At 36.8% G+C, this 21,114-nt stretch overlaps 2 protein-coding genes across 4 annotated transcripts; one reads left to right on the top strand and one right to left on the bottom strand.

Annotated features, from left to right (window-relative positions):
• The first annotated feature begins 1,629 nt into the window (after positions 1 to 1,629).
• On the top strand, positions 1,630 to 11,888 carry LOC125677233 (G-protein coupled receptor GRL101-like). Its single transcript, XM_056159572.1, has 9 exons — positions 1,630 to 1,785; positions 2,081 to 2,138; positions 3,375 to 3,560; positions 4,421 to 4,704; positions 6,152 to 6,236; positions 6,441 to 6,554; positions 7,439 to 9,337; positions 9,476 to 9,603; positions 11,294 to 11,888. The coding sequence occupies exons 2-9, from the start codon at positions 2,084 to 2,086 to the stop codon at positions 11,420 to 11,422; spliced, it is 2,880 nt and encodes a 959-aa protein (XP_056015547.1). The 5' UTR covers positions 1,630 to 1,785; positions 2,081 to 2,083; the 3' UTR covers positions 11,423 to 11,888.
• Positions 11,889 to 13,470: 1,582 nt separating this feature from the next.
• Positions 13,471 to 20,869, bottom strand: LOC125677539 (uncharacterized). Of its 3 annotated transcripts, XM_048915648.2 has the most exons (3): positions 20,567 to 20,651; positions 19,026 to 19,073; positions 13,471 to 15,248 (listed from the first exon to the last, which is right to left on the bottom strand). In XM_048915648.2, exon 3 carries the CDS (start codon positions 15,214 to 15,216, stop codon positions 14,395 to 14,397), a length of 822 nt encoding a protein of 273 aa, XP_048771605.2. In that variant the 5' UTR covers positions 15,217 to 15,248; positions 19,026 to 19,073; positions 20,567 to 20,651; the 3' UTR covers positions 13,471 to 14,394. The 3 variants fall into 3 exon arrangements, with proteins under 3 accessions (XP_048771605.2, XP_048771604.2, XP_048771606.2); XM_048915647.2 differs by lacking the exon at positions 19,026 to 19,073 and having other exon boundaries at positions 20,567 to 20,869; XM_048915649.2 differs by lacking the exons at positions 19,026 to 19,073; positions 20,567 to 20,651 and adding an exon at positions 19,156 to 19,272.
• Between the last annotated feature and the right edge of the window lie 245 nt (positions 20,870 to 21,114).

Raw genomic sequence — 21,114 nt, 5'->3', positions numbered from 1 at the left:
AAAACAATTTGCTCTAATTTGTTTTCCTTATTAGAATATGCGTAACCTGCAGTACTCAATGAAATGTTCTTGACAAAACTCCACCTTTCCGCTGAGAACAGTAAATGCCTTTATTATTGGATGGTTAGAAAGATGATCATGAATATGTTATACTTCAAAAAATTCTGGTTACTGAACATAGCGTACCAGAACTTTGACGACCTTCAATAAAGATGTAGAGAATGACATGGACAGCCATGCTTTTGTACTCCTAAGATTTATTTACTAGACACAACAAAAATGAATATAAAGCATAGGAAACCCGCTTCCTTCGATAAGACACTGCTAAGAACAAAGGGGTCGCTATGTCCCAAAGATACTCTACGCCTTCCCTGTTAGTCTGTTATCCATTATTGCTGATTAGACTCTTGAAGAAACATCCATGTATTTAATATGTAGTTAGCACAATAGATACCCACCAACAATTCAATCGGATTTCAGAGCAATATCATCATCCTGACAGGTGAGTTATTTCACAGGTATATTGAAGGTGAAGATAACGAACTGTGATTAATCTTATAATTATATCACATAACATAATTATATGATACGGAATATCCGCTAATAACGTAAGTTCGCAGTTATTGTTGTAATGGAACGTTGCATCTATAAACCATTTTTTTTCCACTTATGACGCCTTTTTCCCATTGCCTTGAATTGTCACCACAACATTGTCAAATTCTTGCAATTGCGTAAAACATCTACTTTTCAGCTTTGACACTTTTGGGGAGTTGAACATAGTTCAATTTTCTAAGTCAGAGTTATCCGTAATCAAAATCAGTGTGTCAAAAACGGTCTAACAATCGGCATGAAGTACATCATAGAGTATTTGACTTAATGATAGGTTGCATTGACAACCTAGATCGTTATAATGACAATAGAATTTGCGAAATACTGACTTTAAACGAGACTTGAAACGAGACTGTTGAGACCCTCTGTACCATCAACTTGTTTGTCAGTAGCTTACCGCGATATAAAAACTTATCATGTGCAGAACAAGCTCTTGCGTATGAAATCAGTTGAGAGATATAAACACCATATGCAGGTGATAATGGAATATTGGTACATAAATATAGGAAGTTGACGTTGGAGAAGCTGAAATCATCCCGTTTGTCATACAGTTGACTTGTCAGTTTGCCGTTAATGTCTACTTTCAATAAAATATCTAAGTACGAAACAGAAGCGTATGTATATAAAGTTTAGATGGCGTGTATTAAGTATAATGGAGGGAAAAAACTTGGTATGTATAGATAAATTGAATCCATACTCACACAGTCATCTGCAAAACTAAATCCTGCTGTTTTATAACATTGTTCATTATGTCATTCCTGAATTAAGGGTTGTTTAAAAGTGCATGCATGTTATGTTGTAGTAAACAAATATTGTTGGTTGTACAAAACACAATTGAACACTCTGTAACATGCCGGTTTTACTAATTCCAAGAAATCATAGTATTATTCATTTACTTATCCACTTGAGTTCCTTATAGGAGTTATGGTATTGATCACTCTTCGTTATCTTGAACTTTTAGGTACCTATCCATTTATTTATTTATCTATTTATTTATGTATTTATTTATTTTGGGGAAGTTTGAGGTTAACTATTTACATTGATTTTCTTTTCTTGAGAGGAATACCTGTAAGAAATACACTGACGGATAATGGAGAGAAATGTTCTGGTGACCATGCTATCATCGTCATCGCCATCATCATCACCTTTGTATTGTTCGGAGGTTTTGTATGCAAGGTGAAGATAACGAACAGTGATCAATCTCATAACTCCCATAAACTCCTGTATCCCTTTCTTGGGGATTGTGGCTTTTAGAATTCGCGATCCATCGAAATATGAAACATGATTGAAACTCGATTTTTGTTTTGACCCCCAATATGGAGATCATATTGTATTTCATCAACATTGCCCCCAAAATTATAAATACTTCCTCATTAAATGAAGAATGATTTGTTTGCATCACCATGATAAGAGAATGTCCTTGGTCTGTTGTTGTTGTTGTTGTTGATTTTTTTATTTATTTATTTTATAGATCATGTGGTACATCTTCTTGCTCCTTTTCGACTTCAGCAACGCTAATGGTGTTCCAGGTAACTGTTATGTTTTATATATATATATATATATATATATATATATATATATATATAACCAGTGCGTATTTTGAATCGTACATATCCGGTAAATACCATGCACAGGTAAATGATATGATTTGCACGTACCGGGTACATTCTAGCATTATGCACATCACCGGTAACCAGGAACTGATCCAGGAATTGCGGTTACAGGGGCGCCATCACTTTATGAGGTGGGGGCCAGGGGGCGAAGCCCCGGGAAGCTCCTGGATTATACATATTTTATAGATTTTAAAATATGTCTTCTATTTAGTCATTTGTACCATTTTCTAATTAGGGGAAATTAATAAAATGACGCATATTTTAAGGGTTTTAGGAAAATATTAAGTTCCCCCAATGAAGTAATTCAAGAAATCAAAAGATTTTGTCACTTAGTTTTCCAGAAGTGGAAGAAATCATTGCTTCTTTTATTGTTTAATACTTTTTTTTAAAGAAGATACCACGATTTACCTTAAATTTGAAAACGTTTGCTGCCCCCCTAAATCCGCCACTGGTAGCTACTATATACACAGAGACTTGAATGAAATCATGCAGTACATACGTTTATAAAGGAACCCGGATAACAAGAAATCAACAACATCCAAGAAAAACGTAAAAGGAGAGTGGTTCTAACATTCACCTGTTCCGACATTTTTAACTTAATTTATAACTGTAATATAATTACCTTCGTAAACAGAATGATACACTATATAACTGTATTCTATCTACAATGGTGCCATTTGAAGTCAGAAAGGATAATACCAAAGTTCCGAGACGGTCTCTAGGATTATAACTTTTATGAATATCATAAATAACACAGGAAGCACTTAGTATTTTTAGGTAGTAGAATTACATTGAATTATTGCATATTCACTTTCATGTTTTGCTTCCAGAATTTCTTATATTTTCATTCTCCATGAAACACTGGCAAAACCGAGATTCCATGTACATTGCAAGCATGAAATATCAGCTCCATCGAAGATTGTATACGCCTCTCTCTTTCGTTGCTGACGTTTATTCAATCACCTCCTCTTTTGACATTATACGAGAGTAAATCAATGAATAAATGAATGATGGCTGTAAGCTTTATGTGTGCCAAGAGGTGTGTCATTTTTCAATATATGTGTTCGGTGTACAGACGTTAACAGTCTATCTGTACAGACGTTAACAGTATATGTGTTTAGTGTTCAGACGTTTGTTTGAATCATTTTTCAGGTCTTGATTGTGATTTCAAGTCCGGTTTTTGTGGGTGGGACGATAGCAGCAAACTACGAAAATCTGTATACAGCGATGGAAAACCTATGCAGTTTGAGAATCCATTCAAAAACGAAAATACAACATATCATACGACAAAATCCATGGCTCTGTTTAGATGGAGATACCGAAGCAAGTATGAATGGGGTAAGATGTCTTTATTAGCAATGCATGAAAAAGTGAAGATAGCGAAAAGTGATCAATTTCATAACTTCTATAAGGAATGTAAAAGTAGGAGTTGAGCACAATGGACCCTTGACATAACTGAGGTGGGATCAAGTGTCTAGAAGGAGTAATCATCCCCTGTCGATCGATCACAGCCGAAACTATATCTTGATCAGCTAAACGGAGTAATCTGCAGTCAAAATCATTGTGTAAAGAACGACTTAACAGTTGATATGAAACATGTCAGACAGCATGTGACGCTATAGCAGGTTATATGGACAAACTAGATTGCTACAACACTATCAAATTTCCGATATGCTGACTTTAAACGAGACTTTTTAACCCCTGCATACTTCTTCTTTATAGTGAAAAGTGAAGATAACGAACATTCATCAATCTCATAAAGCAATACAAAATAGAATTGGGTAAACACGACCTTATGTATAAACCAGGGTGGGATCAGATGCCTAGGAGTAGTAAGTATTCCACGTCGATTGGTCACACCCACCTTGAGCCATATATCTTGATCAGGTAAACAGAGTTATTCGTAGTCAATATCTGTGTCAAGAGCGACCTAATAATCGGTATAAAACACATCAGACAGCATTCAACCCAATGATAGGCTGCATTGGCAAACTAGATCGTTATATTGACCATAGAATTTGCGAAATGCTGACTTTAAACGAAATTGTTGAAAAGCCTCAACCAAAATTACAAAGGTACAGTGTACCACTAAAGTGACCAACGTAGTACGCTGTAAATTACAAGTTTCTTTCAATCTTTACAAATATTTCAAATTTTGAACTTACACATTGATAAAGGTGTATCAAATCTATATACAGGAGATCGATACAAGGCGATTGTCTATTCTTTAACATCCCGGACGATGTGCCCCCATTGTTTTGGCGTAGCAGATTTAGTGAGTCCAACAATCCAAGAATCACTGGCACCTAGAAGATTTTGTTACACTTTCTGGATTAAAAGGAGTGCCTATCTGACAGTTTCATTCATCACCGACTACAGGGAGCCGTATATAAATCAATATATTCAGAAAACACACTTCGATTCTAAATCTCAATACTTTTCCACATCATGTATTGATATCGACGCTGGAACGGAAGTCAAGGTTTGTTTGGGTGTTTGTGTCCTACTTAAAAAATTGCAGATATATCACGACTTCACCATCTACAGGTCACAAGACATGAATCTGGAATATGACACTTTGGATCTTAGCATCCCCGTGACAAGGGTCTTGGTTTACAAGGTTTCAAGGATATCGATTCATATGGTCTCATCTCCGTGACAAGGACCTCGGTTAATAAAGTCTCATCTCCGTGAAAAGCACATCGGTGAATCAGTTCGTATCTCTGTGAAAAGGATATCGGTTTATAAAGTTTCATCCGAAAGACCCGCGAATTTCACCCTTGTGTAAATGCGCAGCGTTTGTTGAAAGAGCAATCATTAAATATCCATACGCCTTAGGTTGCTAAGATATGAGAGAGGCTCACAATATTGACACCCTCCCCCTCTCACGGAGCGAATGCTGTAACCACTGATTCGCCACACGATCGTGCAAAAGACCGCGACACTCTTTCTCTAAATAAATTTGTCTCTTGCTACCATCCTTGGCCTCGTTCCAGCTTCTCCATCCTGCACTCTCTGCTTCCACTGCCCTTCCCCAGGCTCGGTTTACTTCGTGCCCTTTTATCTTCTAGTGTCATTTCACAGTCGTTGTCACCTTCACTCCGTAGCACTTGTCCTATGAAAGGTGAAGATAACGCACAGTAATCAATCTCATAGCTCCTATAAGCAATACAAAATAGATAGTTGGGCAAACACGGTCCTCAGGACACACCAGAGGTGGGATCAGGTGTCTAGAAGGAGAAAGCATCCTCTGTCGACCGGTCACACCGCCGTTAGCCCTATCCATCGCCTTGTCCTCTTCGCTTCTGTCTTGTCTGTCACTTCCCTGTTTGTCACTATCTGCTGTCACCTTATCTGCAATCATTGAATATAGATACTGCACGAGGTCAAATAAAGAAGGATTTGTAAAGCACTACAATGACAAACAACACGAACAATATGGAATTGTCAAATTCTTGGGATGTCTCGTCCTTTCTTCAACAGGAACAGGACAGAATATTTTCAATAAAACTAGTAAAATTTCGGAGAGAGAGAGAGAGAGAGAGAGAGAGAGAGAGAGAGAGAGAGAGAGAGAGAGAGAGTAGTACTAAAAGTGAACTACAAAGGTTAGGAAAAAACAGAGGGTGCATATATTTGAATCGTCATATTTTTTAAAGCTATGAAACACGTTTGTTTTCGATCAGAGTCAAGAGTAAACTCCGTCAATGTTGCAATGAAATGTGGAAGGGCAAAATCGTTAGTCAGTGATTGTATTGTTTGATGCTTAGTCACATGAATCTCTGAAATACAAATGTTATGTTTTATAATCAGTTTTACTTTGGGGGCGCAATTTATTTCTTACTACAAGATGTAAAAGAAGTCCATATCACCAACTAATTTTCGACTCGCGGACAGTTATCTATCTATAAATCTACTAATTATAATTTCAGATTGTCTTACGAGCAGCTTATGTCCCAAAATCATCAGGTTTCGTGATTATTTCTCGTGTGAAAATGGCAGAGGGGTTTTCGTGGGGTAATTATTACGCATGATTACATGTATTATTTTCTTATCGGAAAGATGATGCAGAATGTTTTAGTCGTTACAAGAGAATCAAGTAGATAACCGATTATATGACAGGGTAGAAATTCAATATCATATTTGCAACTCATATGCATCTTTATCAATGTTTTAGAATTCCATTTTCAAGTTTAAAGAACTATGATTCACATTATACAGGTAGATGTCCAGACAATGCGCCCTTCGAGTGTGAAAGCGGTGAATGTATTCATCCATCAGTCATTTGCAACCACCAGAGCGATTGTGTGGATAAATCTGATGAAATCTACTGCAGTAAGTTATATAAGATAACATAATCTTTATTTGTTAATTTGCAAATTCATTGAAGTTTTGGATATAGTTTGAACGACATTAAACCTCTTGTACACTTACACTTTCCATCTCTCACTCACACACACATACACACACACACACACACACACACACACACATATATATATATATATATATATATATATATATATATATATATATATATATATAAGCACTAAAGTTCCAACAACATCCGATACCTCAAAGTGTCGGATCCACAACAAGGTCAAATATAAAAAATTATACAAAGCACTAAAATAACCAACGACACGAACAACTAGATTGTCAAATATATATACATACATTGGTGAAACTGGCAACACTCTCCGTGTCCGTGTACGTGTACATTAAGCAGCACATCAGTACACCTGAATACAGATAAATCCAGTTAAGTGCACACCTGGAAACGTGTGGTGAAAAACGATTTAACATTTTCCCATTTTATAAACTCAGATGTGCCAGTGCTATTCAGAGACGGGGGAAAAGAAAAACGTTTCATTGGTATTCTAAAGCCAAAACTTAATAGTCTTTTATAATTGCCTATGATTTTCCCGTACCTTTTTCAGATCATTGTTGTACATTATCCATGACGTCACAATATAGACATTTAACGTTCCCCTTACTTTGACGTCATAATCACTGTTACTATGACACTGTTATGTATACATGTTTGTAAAGCTTCTGAAGATGTAATGAAAGCGCAAAAGCTTTACGGAGGATTTCTGTGTTTTCTTTTCATATTTTTTTAATATACATACACACACACAAGTTTGATTGTGTTATTTCGTTTGTGCTTAGAAATTTAATGGCGATCGCGTAGTCATGGGCAATTTTCTTTTTTGTAGATGGACCAAGGCTTTTTGATAGATGCAGTAATTCACTGTCAAACTCCACTTCTGACGATGAAGAAACTCAAGACAACCCAAAGCAGAGCTCTAATCCAGATTCTTTTCATTGCATTTCGTCTTCGTGTCCACATGGCTGTACCTGCAGCGGTCTATCTATCGTCTGCCATTTCTTAAATCATTCCATAGACTTTTCCATTTATAACTCTCTCACTTTGAAGAATATCAGCAAATCGCTAGAACTGACTAGTTTTTCAAAATTCCCTAACTTAGCCCAATTATATATAGAAAAAAGTACAATGGAATTTCTGACTGTAAGTAACATCACTACTTTAAAAGTAGTATCGTTACAAAACAGCAAAATAGATGTCGTTGTCATAGAAACGCCTCATGAACTAACCAAATTCGATATATTAGAATGTGAAATCCTAAACTGTTCTATGATTGGAAACTACAGTTTGCTTTCGTATTTTAATTCAAGGGGAAATGTCCCAAAATATTGGGAAGTAGAAGTGATTAAACACCTCAACTTCAACGTTTGGAATTTAACAAACCCAGAAAACATCACCATTATGTCTTCCCTTACGCTTAATGCATCCCACGGAGATTTGACCAATGATTTTAGTAATCACGGGGCAATGGTTGAAGATGTAAGCTACAACAGACTCCAGACCTACAGCTTGTCCATGCGAGTCAAATATCTTTACTTAGCAAATAACAATCTGTCCAGTGTCCCACGTCCCATGGGCAAAGAAATGAAAATAATTCTAAGATACTTAGATCTGTCAGGTAATCGGATTGTCCATTTACAGAAGGATTCCCTCTCTAGATTGTTTGACCTCTGCTTTTTAAATCTTAGTTCCAATGATATGCTGACAATAGAAGAAAATAGTTTTTACAATTTAGGCAAACTTCTTACATTAGATTTGTCCAAAAACCGTTTAACTCATCTTGCAAGAGCCCACTTCGATGGGTTATCAGAATTAAAGGACCTGTGCTTAAGTGGAAATAATATTGTTATTATTTCTGATATGTTTGCATTCCTTCACAATCTTCAATACCTTCAGGTTGACACATTCGGATTATGTTGCGCAAAACCCATCCATGGCAAATACGTGTCATGCGAATCTCCCGAAAACGAGATTTCATCCTGCGAAAATTTAATCGACGTCCCCATTCTCACAGTCGGAATATGGTACATTGCTCTCATGGCATTTTTTGGAAACTTCTTCGTGAGTTCCTATCGTCTTTTGACAATCAACAAAAGAACCGTCAGCTCTCAAACCATATTGACCTTAAATTTGAGTTTAGCTGACCTCTTAATGGGTATATATCTGTTTATTCTAGCCGGTGCCAACTTTAAATATATAGGAACATATGGGTTTAACGACGCTAGGTGGCGACATAGCGGCACGTGCTCTCTGGCAGGCACTCTCTCCACGCTCTCTAGTGAGGCGTCTGCTTCCTTTGTTCTCTTGATAACAATGGACCGGGTGATAGCAATCAAATACCCATTCTCCTCTTGGAAATTTACTCCAAAGAAATCTACCCTCTTCTGCTCTGTTGTTTGGGTTTCCTGTTTGATTTTTGCAGTTGTTCCTCTGTCGAATGAAGGCTACTTCCATGGATACTATTCTTCCTCTAGCATTTGTATTTCACTGCCCCTATCAATCAGAAGGAAACCGGGATGGGAATACTCCATGATCTTGTTTGTCGGCCTCAACTTTCTGATTTTCTTGGGAATTCTTATTGGTCAGATAATGATCTTTATTGAAGTCATCAAGTCTGGTAAACAAGTTAGATCAACCGTAGCCAAACAAAGAGAGATAACTCTAGCCAAAAGATTAGCCTCCATTGTGATTACGGATATGATATGCTGGGCCCCGATTGGAGTCATCGGTATGCATTTACAGACACAGCTACTTAAACAAAATGTTGTTTTTCTATGTTAAGGACAACTCTGTCGTGAAATAGACTAATATTAATCATATACGTGCATATGTATAAACCTAGCATTGTTGTGCTGTACTGTTTCAGGTATGATGACGTTTTTTGGCATTGATGTTAACGATGACGTGTATGCTTGGATCATAGTGATCGTGCTTCCGGTAAATTCAGCCTTAAATCCGATTCTGTACACACTATCGGCTCTCGTTAATATTGGAGTAAGTACGCTCTCCACTTCAACAACAACAACAAAGTCATTATGATTTCAATTACACTTAACAGAAATATGATATATGTAATTATGTCCTCTCTAAAAATCGGTTTTAAAGCAGATTTGGCCATTTACATCTACTTTTTCGCACGATTTAATTTGATGAAGGGTATATGTACAAGTTTTATGCATGTGATATTATCAGAAAATTGTTGATTCTTCAAAGATAGAATGTCTTAATTGTTCCATTTTTCCTAGAACTCGGATATTTCAACTCAAAGTTGTACACCTTTCCTCTTCTGAGATATTTTCAAGGTCAAAATTCATATTGTTACCACATGCACTTTCTCCCATCATTGATAAAATTAGCTGTTTACAAAGCCATTCTGCTTTTAAAACGACATTTTGAACCAAAAAGTACAGCAGACGATAAATTGGTTTCGTGTCTAATGTCATATTACAAGAAATGGTGTGAGTTTGGCAATGCTTATTGAGCGAAGCTCGAGTTGCAGAAAGACACGATGAACTTCTCCCATGATTACTCATGTGAGGCACGTGGTCTGTTCTTCGCCAGCTAAAAATACGATGTGGATTAACCAAAGTGTTTTGGGAAAATGTCACCGTAACTGTGTAATTATCCTGTTTTCCTCAGCCAGAGGTCATTCCGTAAATTATTTAACTTTCTCCTGTTTTGAACAAAGTTATCGATTCACGGATACCTTTTTACAAGTGCTGCTTAAGCCCTGATATCAATAATACATCGCATCGACATGAAAGACGTCATCAAACACCTTTTTTTTTTAAATCATTTCCGATACAAATCCCATTGAAATCCGGGTTAGAATAGGCCTTCAGTACCCCTTGCCTGTCGCACAAGGCGACTAAATGGTGCGATCTTTCATGTGAAACCGCAAAAAAAGATGTCCTTTGTCACAGCAAGTGTGGCACGATGAAGACTCCTCCCTGTTCAAATGCCATAAGGGCCTTCCTTCGTCTCAAGGTCACATTTTAAACATATTTGTGACTCTGTCAAATAAGACTTCACTTTTGAAATAAAATAGAGCTAAACTTTTCTTAGGAGCCAAATTATATATAAGTCATATATAGTCTTACATCAGAACTGTTTTATTTTTGTGCTGTTAAATTTTGTCCAGAAGGAAAACAATTACACTTGATCAAAATATAGAGTTCACTGCGGATGATGGGACCTGTGAAGAGGAGATGCGTACTCCTCCCAGGCACCTGATCTCACCTCTGGTATCTCCATGGCTCCGTGTTTGTCTGACCCATATCTGGTATCCCCAGGGCTCCGTGTTTGTCTGATCCCACCTCTGGTATCTCCAGGGCTCCGTGTTTGTCTGATCCCATCTCTGGTATCTCCAGGGCTCCGTGTTTGTCTGATCCCATCTGTGGTATCCCCAGGGCTCCGTGTTTGTCTGATCCCACCTCTGGTATCTCCAGGGCTCCGTGTTTGTCTGATCCCACCTCTGGTACATTCAGGGCTCCGTGTTTACCTGATCCCACCTCTGGTATCTCCAGGGATCCGTGTTTGTCCTACACTTAATTTTGACCTCATTATAGGGTTTGTGAGATTGATCACTGTTCGTCATCTTCACTTTGTCGTATGTGTCTTTGTTTTGATAAATCCTGAATAATTTATATTTTTTGTAAGCTACGGTGTTTGACTTTCATTACAGAAGAAAGGCGACGCGCTAGACAGGGAGATGTCGGTATCATTGTCCATGACGTCATTCCACAACAGAAGAAAAACAGTCGAAACACAGACGGACGCTGAAGATCAGGATGCACTAGACAAGATATTATAAGCGAGGGACAAATGCTACCGAATAGTGGAAAACACAGAATATCAAATAGCATTAGTAGAAGTTCACTGTAAACCCAGTACTGTCTGCCAGACAATGTATAAGAGGAACGCGTACACAGTATATTTGTTGTATATTGTGTTAAGTCCCATTTGAGAAGATTTTTCACTTTTGTAAATACGTCATCGGATATGATTACATAGGATGTGCCTGTTGCCCGATCCTTTTCGGTTTCTCACGGGATATAAATAGGACAGCCGGTTACGAACTCCCAGAGTACTATATCGCGAGAGAGAACAATACAATTATATCATTCAATTGCAATCGATGAGCGTACGATGGAAGTGAAAACAGTGTCTATATATTGTTTCCGTTTCAATTGAATCAGTGTATATAACATTTTATATAAGATCAAAATGCACAGTCATAATTTATGATAGTTTCTTTTAAATAAACAAAATCAATTTGATATCATTGTTTTGTTTTCAAATTAAAATATAATACAGTGTTTGCAGGGTTTATATCTCACGAGTATTCCTGTCTGGGTTCTATGTCTAGAGAGTATATCTATATAATTCAGACCTAGAGCGAGAGTCCCATCACAATTATCTCTGGTATATATCCTGGTTTCCGTATTTCTCTTTACCAGGAAAACTAATCTTACGAGAAAACACGGCAAACAACTCCCCCTAGTGGACACTGATAACAGCTCCTCCTAGTGGATAGTGCTCAGCTTGACTCTACTATCTATATCATTAATGATTTTAACAAAAGCTGATGTATGCTGATGTGTGCTGGAAATAGAATTCATCCATCACTAATATAAGGAAAATGTGTAATGGAAAAAATGACAACATGTGAAACAATGTAAAGAACTGGCTTCCGTAGAAGCAAGAAAATACTTTTTACGAACAAAACAGTTCAATCCTTTACCTTTAAGATGCGAAATTGTTTTTCTGAATTGGGAATTCAAAAATATTTCGTCTTACAGATTACATACAATTCTATGTTCATGCAAATCAAGTTACAAAGCCTCACACTCCTGGCTACCATCAGCTTTAATTGATCATTCTATCAATTCTTTAATTGATCATTCTATCAATTCTTTAATTGATCATTCTATCAATTCTTTAATTGATCATTCTATCAATTCTTTAATTGATCATTCTATCAATTCTTTAATTGATCATTCTATCAATTCTTTCGAACTGTAAACACCCACTTGTTACAATCAAAGTTATCAACTTAATTCTTCGTACATCCGGCAGCATAAAGTTACATTTTGTATGTCATGATGTTCGCCCAACATGCGCTCAGAGAACATACTGGTCACAGAGAGCGTTAGGGATGAAGAAATATATATACACTGTAAATATATATATATATATAAGTATCGGGTGTTGATGGAAATTAGTGCTTATATATATATATATATATATATATATATATATATAAGCTGTTATATACAGGCTGTTTCGTAACGAAATAGCCTGTAGAGAAATAAATGATATTATGTGATTGAAATCCACGTGATCATTAATTTATGTAGTTCCGTGAGGCCACGTCGAGCACTCTAGAAGATTATATCGGAGATTTACCCCACTATATATTTATATATTCCTTAAATTGTTTCTGGTAAGTAAATGTTGTTCATCTCAAAAACCTCTCGTAATTTCATAAACAATTGCAAATATGTTACGATCTAAGCACATCCGTTAACCTTAATTTCGAGGCAATGCATTATAAATTAATCCATATACACACTGATCGTTATCGTCACCTTACATACTACGTGCATGAATTTGAACAAAAGCTTCAACATTATGATTAAGTCGTACTCTCTCTGTAACCATACTCTTAGGCATGAATTTATCTTTAAGATACTATCCTCAATTCTGTAACCGATGGTGATAAAAAAAATGAAAACTGGAGAAGAAATTGCGTTATGGGAGATCCTGGAAAGAAGAAATAAATCACGCACACTAGACAATCTTCAGATCGGTGTAGAAACATGACGTCTTATCTTACTACACACAAAAACAATACACCTGTACAGGTGACCCGACTTTATTGGAAAAGTTCATACGAAACTCGATATATTTGTTGGTCGTACATTTGTGAAACAAAGCAGATTGACAGTGAATCGAATCTGGGCCTCGCTGTAGCAAAACGTGCATCCTAGACCTACTAAGCTGCCATGACCGCTAGGTGCCTTAGTAGAAGATCAACAGTCTCGATTGAAGTCAGCATTTCGCAAATTCTATGGTCGTTATAACGATCTAGTTCGTAAATACAACCTATCATTGGATCAAATGCTGTCTGACGTGTTTCATACCGATTGTTAAGCCGTTCTTGGCACACTGATTTCGACTGCGGATAACTCCGTTTACCTGATCAGGATATAGGACTCACGGCGGGTGTGACCGGTCAACATGGGATGCTTACTCCTCCTAGGCACCTGATCCCACCTTTGGTGTGTCCAGGGGTCCGTGTCTGCCCAACTATATATTTGTATTGCTTATAGGAGTTATGAGATTGATCACTGTTCGCTATCTTCACCTTGCATCGATAAAAAAGGCAGAAACTGTTCATTCGATCCCCCATGCAGTGTTACAAGTGAAAGTCGCCGACCTTTCGAACTCAACCTTAACAATGAATGACGCGTTTCACGGCAGACGTTGGAACGATACAGAACCTGTATGTCACGGACCTGAGTGTTATGTGTATACGCAGGTCTAACTTTGTGACTCTTCACCTTCAGTTAGGTACATTTCTGTATGAGTGAAAAATTCTTGATTAGAACGTAATATAGTAAACCAAAACTCCTCACTAATACCCGAGAATCTTCATGACGTCACAAGCGATAAACATTTAAAACATGGGTTTGGTTTTAACGGGTGTACATTAAACAACACACCAACAAAATCAAAATAATGTACATATTCAACAAAATATACATGTAAATTAAACACATCTCAAACAACAAACGAAACTGTTATGCGCATGTCACTGTTTTGCGGAAACTGTGATAGCTGGGAGATAGAATTCCGCCTGCTACTAGGTGGCGCCACCGGAGCTACTTCTTTATCCGCTCTTTCGATTTCCTGTTGGACTTGGAGTCTTTTAGCACTTCTGACCCTGTCTAGAATTTCGTTTTCAGGAAATACATGCGGTCCGCCTCCATCTGGCCCTTTACATATACTACTCAGATCGTAGACTGTCGAATCCCCCGAGGGGCTTGAAAAATAGTTCCCCTCGTGTTGTAACAAAATCCGTTCTGTTTTTTCGGGCGCCACGAGCGCTTTGGATTGGATTGAAATATTAGGAAAAAACAATTTCTGATCTTGAGCGCTTTTGACTCTTTTCTTTATACGAGAACAGTCAGAGCAGAATTTTGGACCAAAGACATCACAGTGGGCGGACTTCATCCGATTGCTGACTTCCGCGTGACGGTGGCAGGAGGAGGGAACAGTCCGGAGCGGGTAATTCTCCAGTCTTCTGTCTGCAGCATTTAAAACAGTCTGTGACACCGGGTTAAAGTAGCGCGCATGATGGGCGTTGTTGACGTATTTGAATTTTTCCTCAATGGTGATGGAATGATGCGAGAGGCGACTGGAGAACAGTCTGGGGGTCATTTCCGGGAGCGGAGCACTCTGCGTTTTCCTCGCCTGTATCAGGTCACTGAGAAGTTTCACTTGATTTCGAAACAGTGCTTTCTCTATATGTCGTTCCATTCGGCTCTCTCTCACCACTAGACCCAGCGGTCGAACTAGGTGTCTGTCTGTCCGTCTCTTCATTTCATTTTCCTTCGTGGTGTCCTCTGTTAAATCTACAGAAAATTAGAATTAAAATCATAAAAAGAAACAAATGTAAGTATTTTCAACGGCATCTGGAAAACCTCCCCTGTATATAACATGTGAATGACCCAAAATGTGGTTATTATGAAAAGAGATGTCCCGTCATATTTTCTGCCTCAAGATGTAAGGCCGGTAACGTGCCCGCGATGAATCCGGTAAAATAAACATTATTGATGAGACACAAAGAATTCATTAACATCTGTTTTCAGTAATTCGCTTGAATTTTACCTCTAGGTGGCATTAATTTTTGCATAGATTGTATTTCACAGATTCGTATGGAAGCCAACTTAAAACCAATCAAAATTTCTTCTTTTTTTTAAATTTAAGATCTAATTCGTTATTTCAAAGTTTTAAATTCATTCGTTATGACGAATTAGATTTGTTATCACGAATTTGTTGAATTTGTTATAATTTAATTCTTATTGTATCCTTGCCTCTGATTGGATTATAAAGCGTAAACTGACCCAAACCAGGTTATACTCGTTTAACTTGCCCCAAAATTGAAGCATTCCTTAAATAGCAAACTTTAGAATTTGTGGGTTAATGCATTAGTTTTGAGAAGAATTTCTAAAATTCGTTCTTCTCAAAACTAATGCATTATTTGGCACACCTGAACAAAAAGAGGAAAGCACGATGTTTAAGTGCTACTTCTATGAAAATATTCCATCAAATACATAGTACCACCATAGTCATCTCTGACTGGATTTAGAGGAGGCAGCCACAGGAACCCCAACCCCTTCATCACACTTCCACTTCGGACCCGAGGTTTTCTTGTTGTTTTACGCAGTATAAAAAGTGACAATTGTACATCGTTAAAGTCGTGTCAGCTGTCAATCTCTCACCAGAGGGCGTATTACGCTGCGCTACACGTCTGAATGTCAAGATTCTTGGTCAAACTTATTTCTACCTATTGCATGATAAAGTATGATTTTACAAGTTTTAGTGTTAAGCTTAAAATCTTACAGTAAGTTCACAAAAACAACGAATCCCATGATTATTCTAGTATTATTGGATGAATGAATAAACGAATATTTATATAAAACCTTTTAATTCGCTCAGGTGTCTCATATTTACCAGCTTCTGCGTTTATAAAATTCAGACAAGTGTTTAATTTGCTTAGATATGATCATTACAGTTTGATATGCTAAGTTAGTTTTAGTACGGTTTGATGTGATTTTTAGACGTTGACAGAGGTATTAGTGGAGCATACGGGTCAGCTGTATGTATAGTGTGTTAAGATATTGCTGTTCTCAGCCCCTCCCTCCGGAGACAACCACGAATTAACACTCCTGTTCAGGAAGAGTGGCGGATTTAGGGGGGGGGGGGGGGGGGGGCTTTCCCGACCTCCAAAGTTTAATGCAATTATGTGGTTTTTATCAGAATACAACTTAATTTCCAAATTTTATTGAGTAGATGTATATACATATATGTTTATATTTTCAACGGTTTTGACTTTGATATTTTTACAAATTGTGACGATAGCCATTTTCCCATGAATGCAATTACCACAGTGGTGAACAATGAAGTTAGATACATGTAGATTCAGAAGTTAGATACAGATTCAGAAGTTAGATACAGATTCAGAAGTTATAGATTCAGAAGTTAGATGTAGATTCTAAAGTTAGATACAGATTCAGAAGTTAGATACAGATTCAGAAGTTATAGATTCAGAAGTTATAGATTCAGAAGTTAGATACAGATTCAGAACATCTATTCTAACGGCTGTTAATTCCGACAGAAATAAAGGCAGGCTGCAAATATAAGAAATAATTGTCAATTGTGAAAACACATGAGGTTATGAACTGCACCGCCCCGCGCCGGTGTAGTCATTATTCTATGGGAGTCAAAATTTGCCTCTACACTGGCATACTTTTTCATGAAGCGCTAGTTTTATTATAATGCGCCACATGAAGCAGACCATCGTGAAGTCACTGTTCATACTCTCATGTGTTTTCAAAAATGGCATTCACTTCTTAAATAAATTAGGTATTGACAAATAATGTAGATCCATTCATTAAGATATATCGTCTTTTTTTAAAGAATATCGTCAAAAAGATGTTATTTCTTTGAATTAAATTTTTAAGATCTTGAAAATTATGTGAAATTTTAGAAAATGACATTACTCGTAATATGTCCTTTTAAACTCATATTTGATATCATGAACTTTTTCGTATATCTTGAGTGCAAAAAGGTCATTATTTATTTCCATTACTAGTAATAAACTTTTTTTTATCTGTATCGTTAGAAGACATGTTTTTCTATGTATCTATTTTATGCAATGATTGATTTTTGTTGCTTATGTTGTGTTGACTTCAAAAAACGAAAGAAGTTTAAATCAATAAATCTTGAATCAATTATAAGTGCAATAGGGTTCTGTTTAGAACACTGTAGATCAAAAACAAGCATTGTTAACCCAGATTTTCTTCTTAATTTCCTAATTCTTTTTCAATGTAGAAATCAAAAAATGCACTTCCCAAAAAAATTTACATTACTCCAAATCTCAGGTGCGAACCTCTTTAATGAAGATGTATATTATCCCTAAAACATATAATTTACACTTTTAAATATGTATTAAAACTTTCATTACTTTATGACCAGATTTCGTCATCAAAATACAGTAAAACAAGGAGCTTATGGGGCTTTGCCCGGGCCCCTGGACTCTCTACCAGGATTTTGTACTGGACCCACTGAGGGCTACAGGCGGCCCCTGACCCCCTGTCTCTCAGATTTTCTTTTCTTCATCCCTGTACTGAAGTCCCGAATCCGCTCATGCAGAACCAGTCAAAACCACAAAAAAACCAGTGCGATGTACACAAGTGAGTGTAAGGAACGATAACTCTGGGTAGAGATTGGCGATGTACATATTTGCAGCTGTTTTGTAAATTTCATAATACCTGTACAGCGGAGAATCCCAAAGTGTAAAGCTACTAACACGAAAATCTGGGGAGACGAATAACTACGTAATCAGGAAGAACAAATGCGTGTAATTCATTCTGTCTGCTCACCATCCCCGATCATTAACACACTACACGTTTATAGAAATAATAATCCAATGCTTAAATACAACTGTAGAAACTAAACTTAACAATGAAGTGACGCATTAAAAACATCCAAATCAAAGTTCCTTATAAGAAATGGACTACGATATTCATCTAGGAATCAACGCTTCTTACTGCGATATCCATGAAGCTGCGCCGTCAGTCTGATTACCCCCCCCCCCCCTCCTCCTCCTTACACTCATCAGCTGACGAGTATGGGGAGGGGGTGGTTTTAATCAGACTGCTACGCCGTTTGCATGGACCCCAACCAAACTTTTGTCCTAAATCTCTATGAAACTTAAAGACAGTCTGACATCCTCTGTATTATCTAATAAATCAGTTCTGGATCCGCCACTATATCTTGCCTTAACAATGATAATCTGAATTACAATCACATTTTATGTCAAGCAATAATATCATTTGAATAACCACAGTTTATGCTAAAATATGTCCCCTACATATATTTCACAATATTTACATGTCCAATGTTTTTGACGTCGCTAACCATTTCCCCGTGAATGAGATGCAGGTATGAACAATGTGCGTATGAATCTGGATAGATATGTAGTACGTCTATTTAAACAGCTAAGAAACAGAAACGTGAGATGCCGGAGTCCACACCTTCATGTATTTTCAAATTTTGAAATTTATTTCTTAAATAAATAAATAAATGTTTATTCGGTATATACATTTACATATAAATATACATACCAAGGATAACCCATGAAAGCTCGAACTCTTATTTCCAGTGATGGGGACCTTTAATGCACGGATGTTTGTGTTAGGAGGTCATTCAAATTATACATAATATATCTTAATTATCTTAGCTTTTCATACTTACCTTCTATATCATAAAATACATCTCTTGGTCAAACTTGAGGATATGATTCTAACTCTCCTACCCGAATACAGATGGAAAAAACGTCTAACGTCTTCTAACTGAATGTCGGGACTATAGTCAACATTAAGTAGTCGTATCTCCATTTGTAAAATGTCAAAGATATTTTCTATGGTTTCTATCGGGAAAATGTATCTTATGTCAAACTTATTCGACGGTTTGTTTAAAAAAAGACTGTTGACTGTAGATTAGATAGGAAAAACGAGTCGAGAAGTGTAAACAGTTGAGGTATACTCTCAAGATCATTAGTCTAAAATTGTAATGTCTGGGGAACTCTAAACACACACAATTAAATATCGAGAAAAGAGATTTTTTGTCCTCAACATTGTATTTGTATGTCTACTCAACCTCTACTGTCTTATTTGTATATATTTGTAAATATGTTGAATATAAAACCGATGAACTGTATAGCCTTAGGGGATAAAGAATCTGAGATGAGAACAAATTCTTATCTTTGTAATGCACTAAGCTGGATACATATATACAGGTATGTGCACGTGCATTGTCTGACGAGGTATGTTGTCACGTACTACGCAATGATATACGAGGTATATACTTATAATTATATGTTCAACGGATCGTAACAAATGAGAGAGAGAGAGAGAGAGAGAGAGAGAGAGAGAGAGAGAGAGAGAGAGAAACCTCGCAGACTTTCGATGTCAACCGCTGGTCAAAACTATTTTTAACTAATTAATTTCTTATAAAGAGTTAATCACATTGATTTTTTTTATTGGGGGGGGGGGTATTATTATTGAAATAACTTGTAAAATCATCGTTCAACTAAACTTTTCAGAAACATTTGTATTGTGGATATTTCTTGCTTTTCTTTTAAACCATTCATTCTGTGAAAGATTAGGTGCTTCTCCGTTAACCTGCGCGTTAACCACACCGTTATATCTAATTAAGGACATAGAGTACTAAATAATATGTTATTGAATTTTGTAAAAACTATTTACAAATGTTTAGATATCGTTAAAATCTCATATATACCACAGCATTTTACGCTATCCACAAATCTTAATTGAACATGCGATGGGAAAACACTAACCCGAAACTAGAAACCCGTCACAGTCGTCTCGTTATTGGTACTTTTCATGTATAGATGACTGATCAACATTGTTGTTTGATCAAATAATAGAAACTCCCACCTAAACACAGCAAACCCCTACTTCATTTAATGCAGCCAATCTGACCTATAATTAATATTTAGGGTGATTAAAACATTCAGGATCCGGTCGTTGTGATCAATGGAGACTGAATATTCAGGATCCGTTCCGCATACCCACACTCATCAATACATCATAGGCTCTGCACTTATACAGAATTTAATCTACACCGATTCAAACATGCTTACCATGATTGGATGTTCGGTAGTCTTCCGAGTCCATGATTAAGTCCTGGTTAGTAGAACTCTTGAGGCTGTGCACTTACACACCGAGCCGTGTAAACATTTTCCAGCACGTACTCTCTTCTATAGACACATTTTATATAGTGTACACACTCGTTAAAGGAAAGCAATTATTGAAGTGAATTCAATGCAGCTGTCAGTTTAGACTTTTCAATAAGTTTATACGACGTGCATTTATTTCAGAAGAATACAATACACCTCCCCGAGGTCCGTTCAGTGAGGACGTCGACTGATAGCGACTGGAAGATTACAAAACCAACACAATCACGCTAAATAAACTCATAAAAAGATAAACTACCGACCCATTCACCATTATGTTAAGGTGTCATTGAAGATAAAAATCGATTCCAGGCTTTGTAAAGCTCAAATCTGGCGATATTGCTTTTAATTTTTTCTTCAAATACATAAATTGATATTAAATGGCTCTGTTGATTCAGAGAATTAACTCAAGGACGGATTTTGGCACATTCAGTGTGTTGCCCGGGTCCTGACAT

This window comes from Ostrea edulis, chromosome 3, assembly GCF_947568905.1.
Source record: "Ostrea edulis chromosome 3, xbOstEdul1.1, whole genome shotgun sequence".
In the NCBI taxonomy this organism is placed as follows: Eukaryota; Metazoa; Mollusca; class Bivalvia; order Ostreida; family Ostreidae; genus Ostrea; species Ostrea edulis.
Note: the sequence above shows the minus strand (reverse complement) of the source record. Positions and strands in the feature narration are given on the sequence as shown.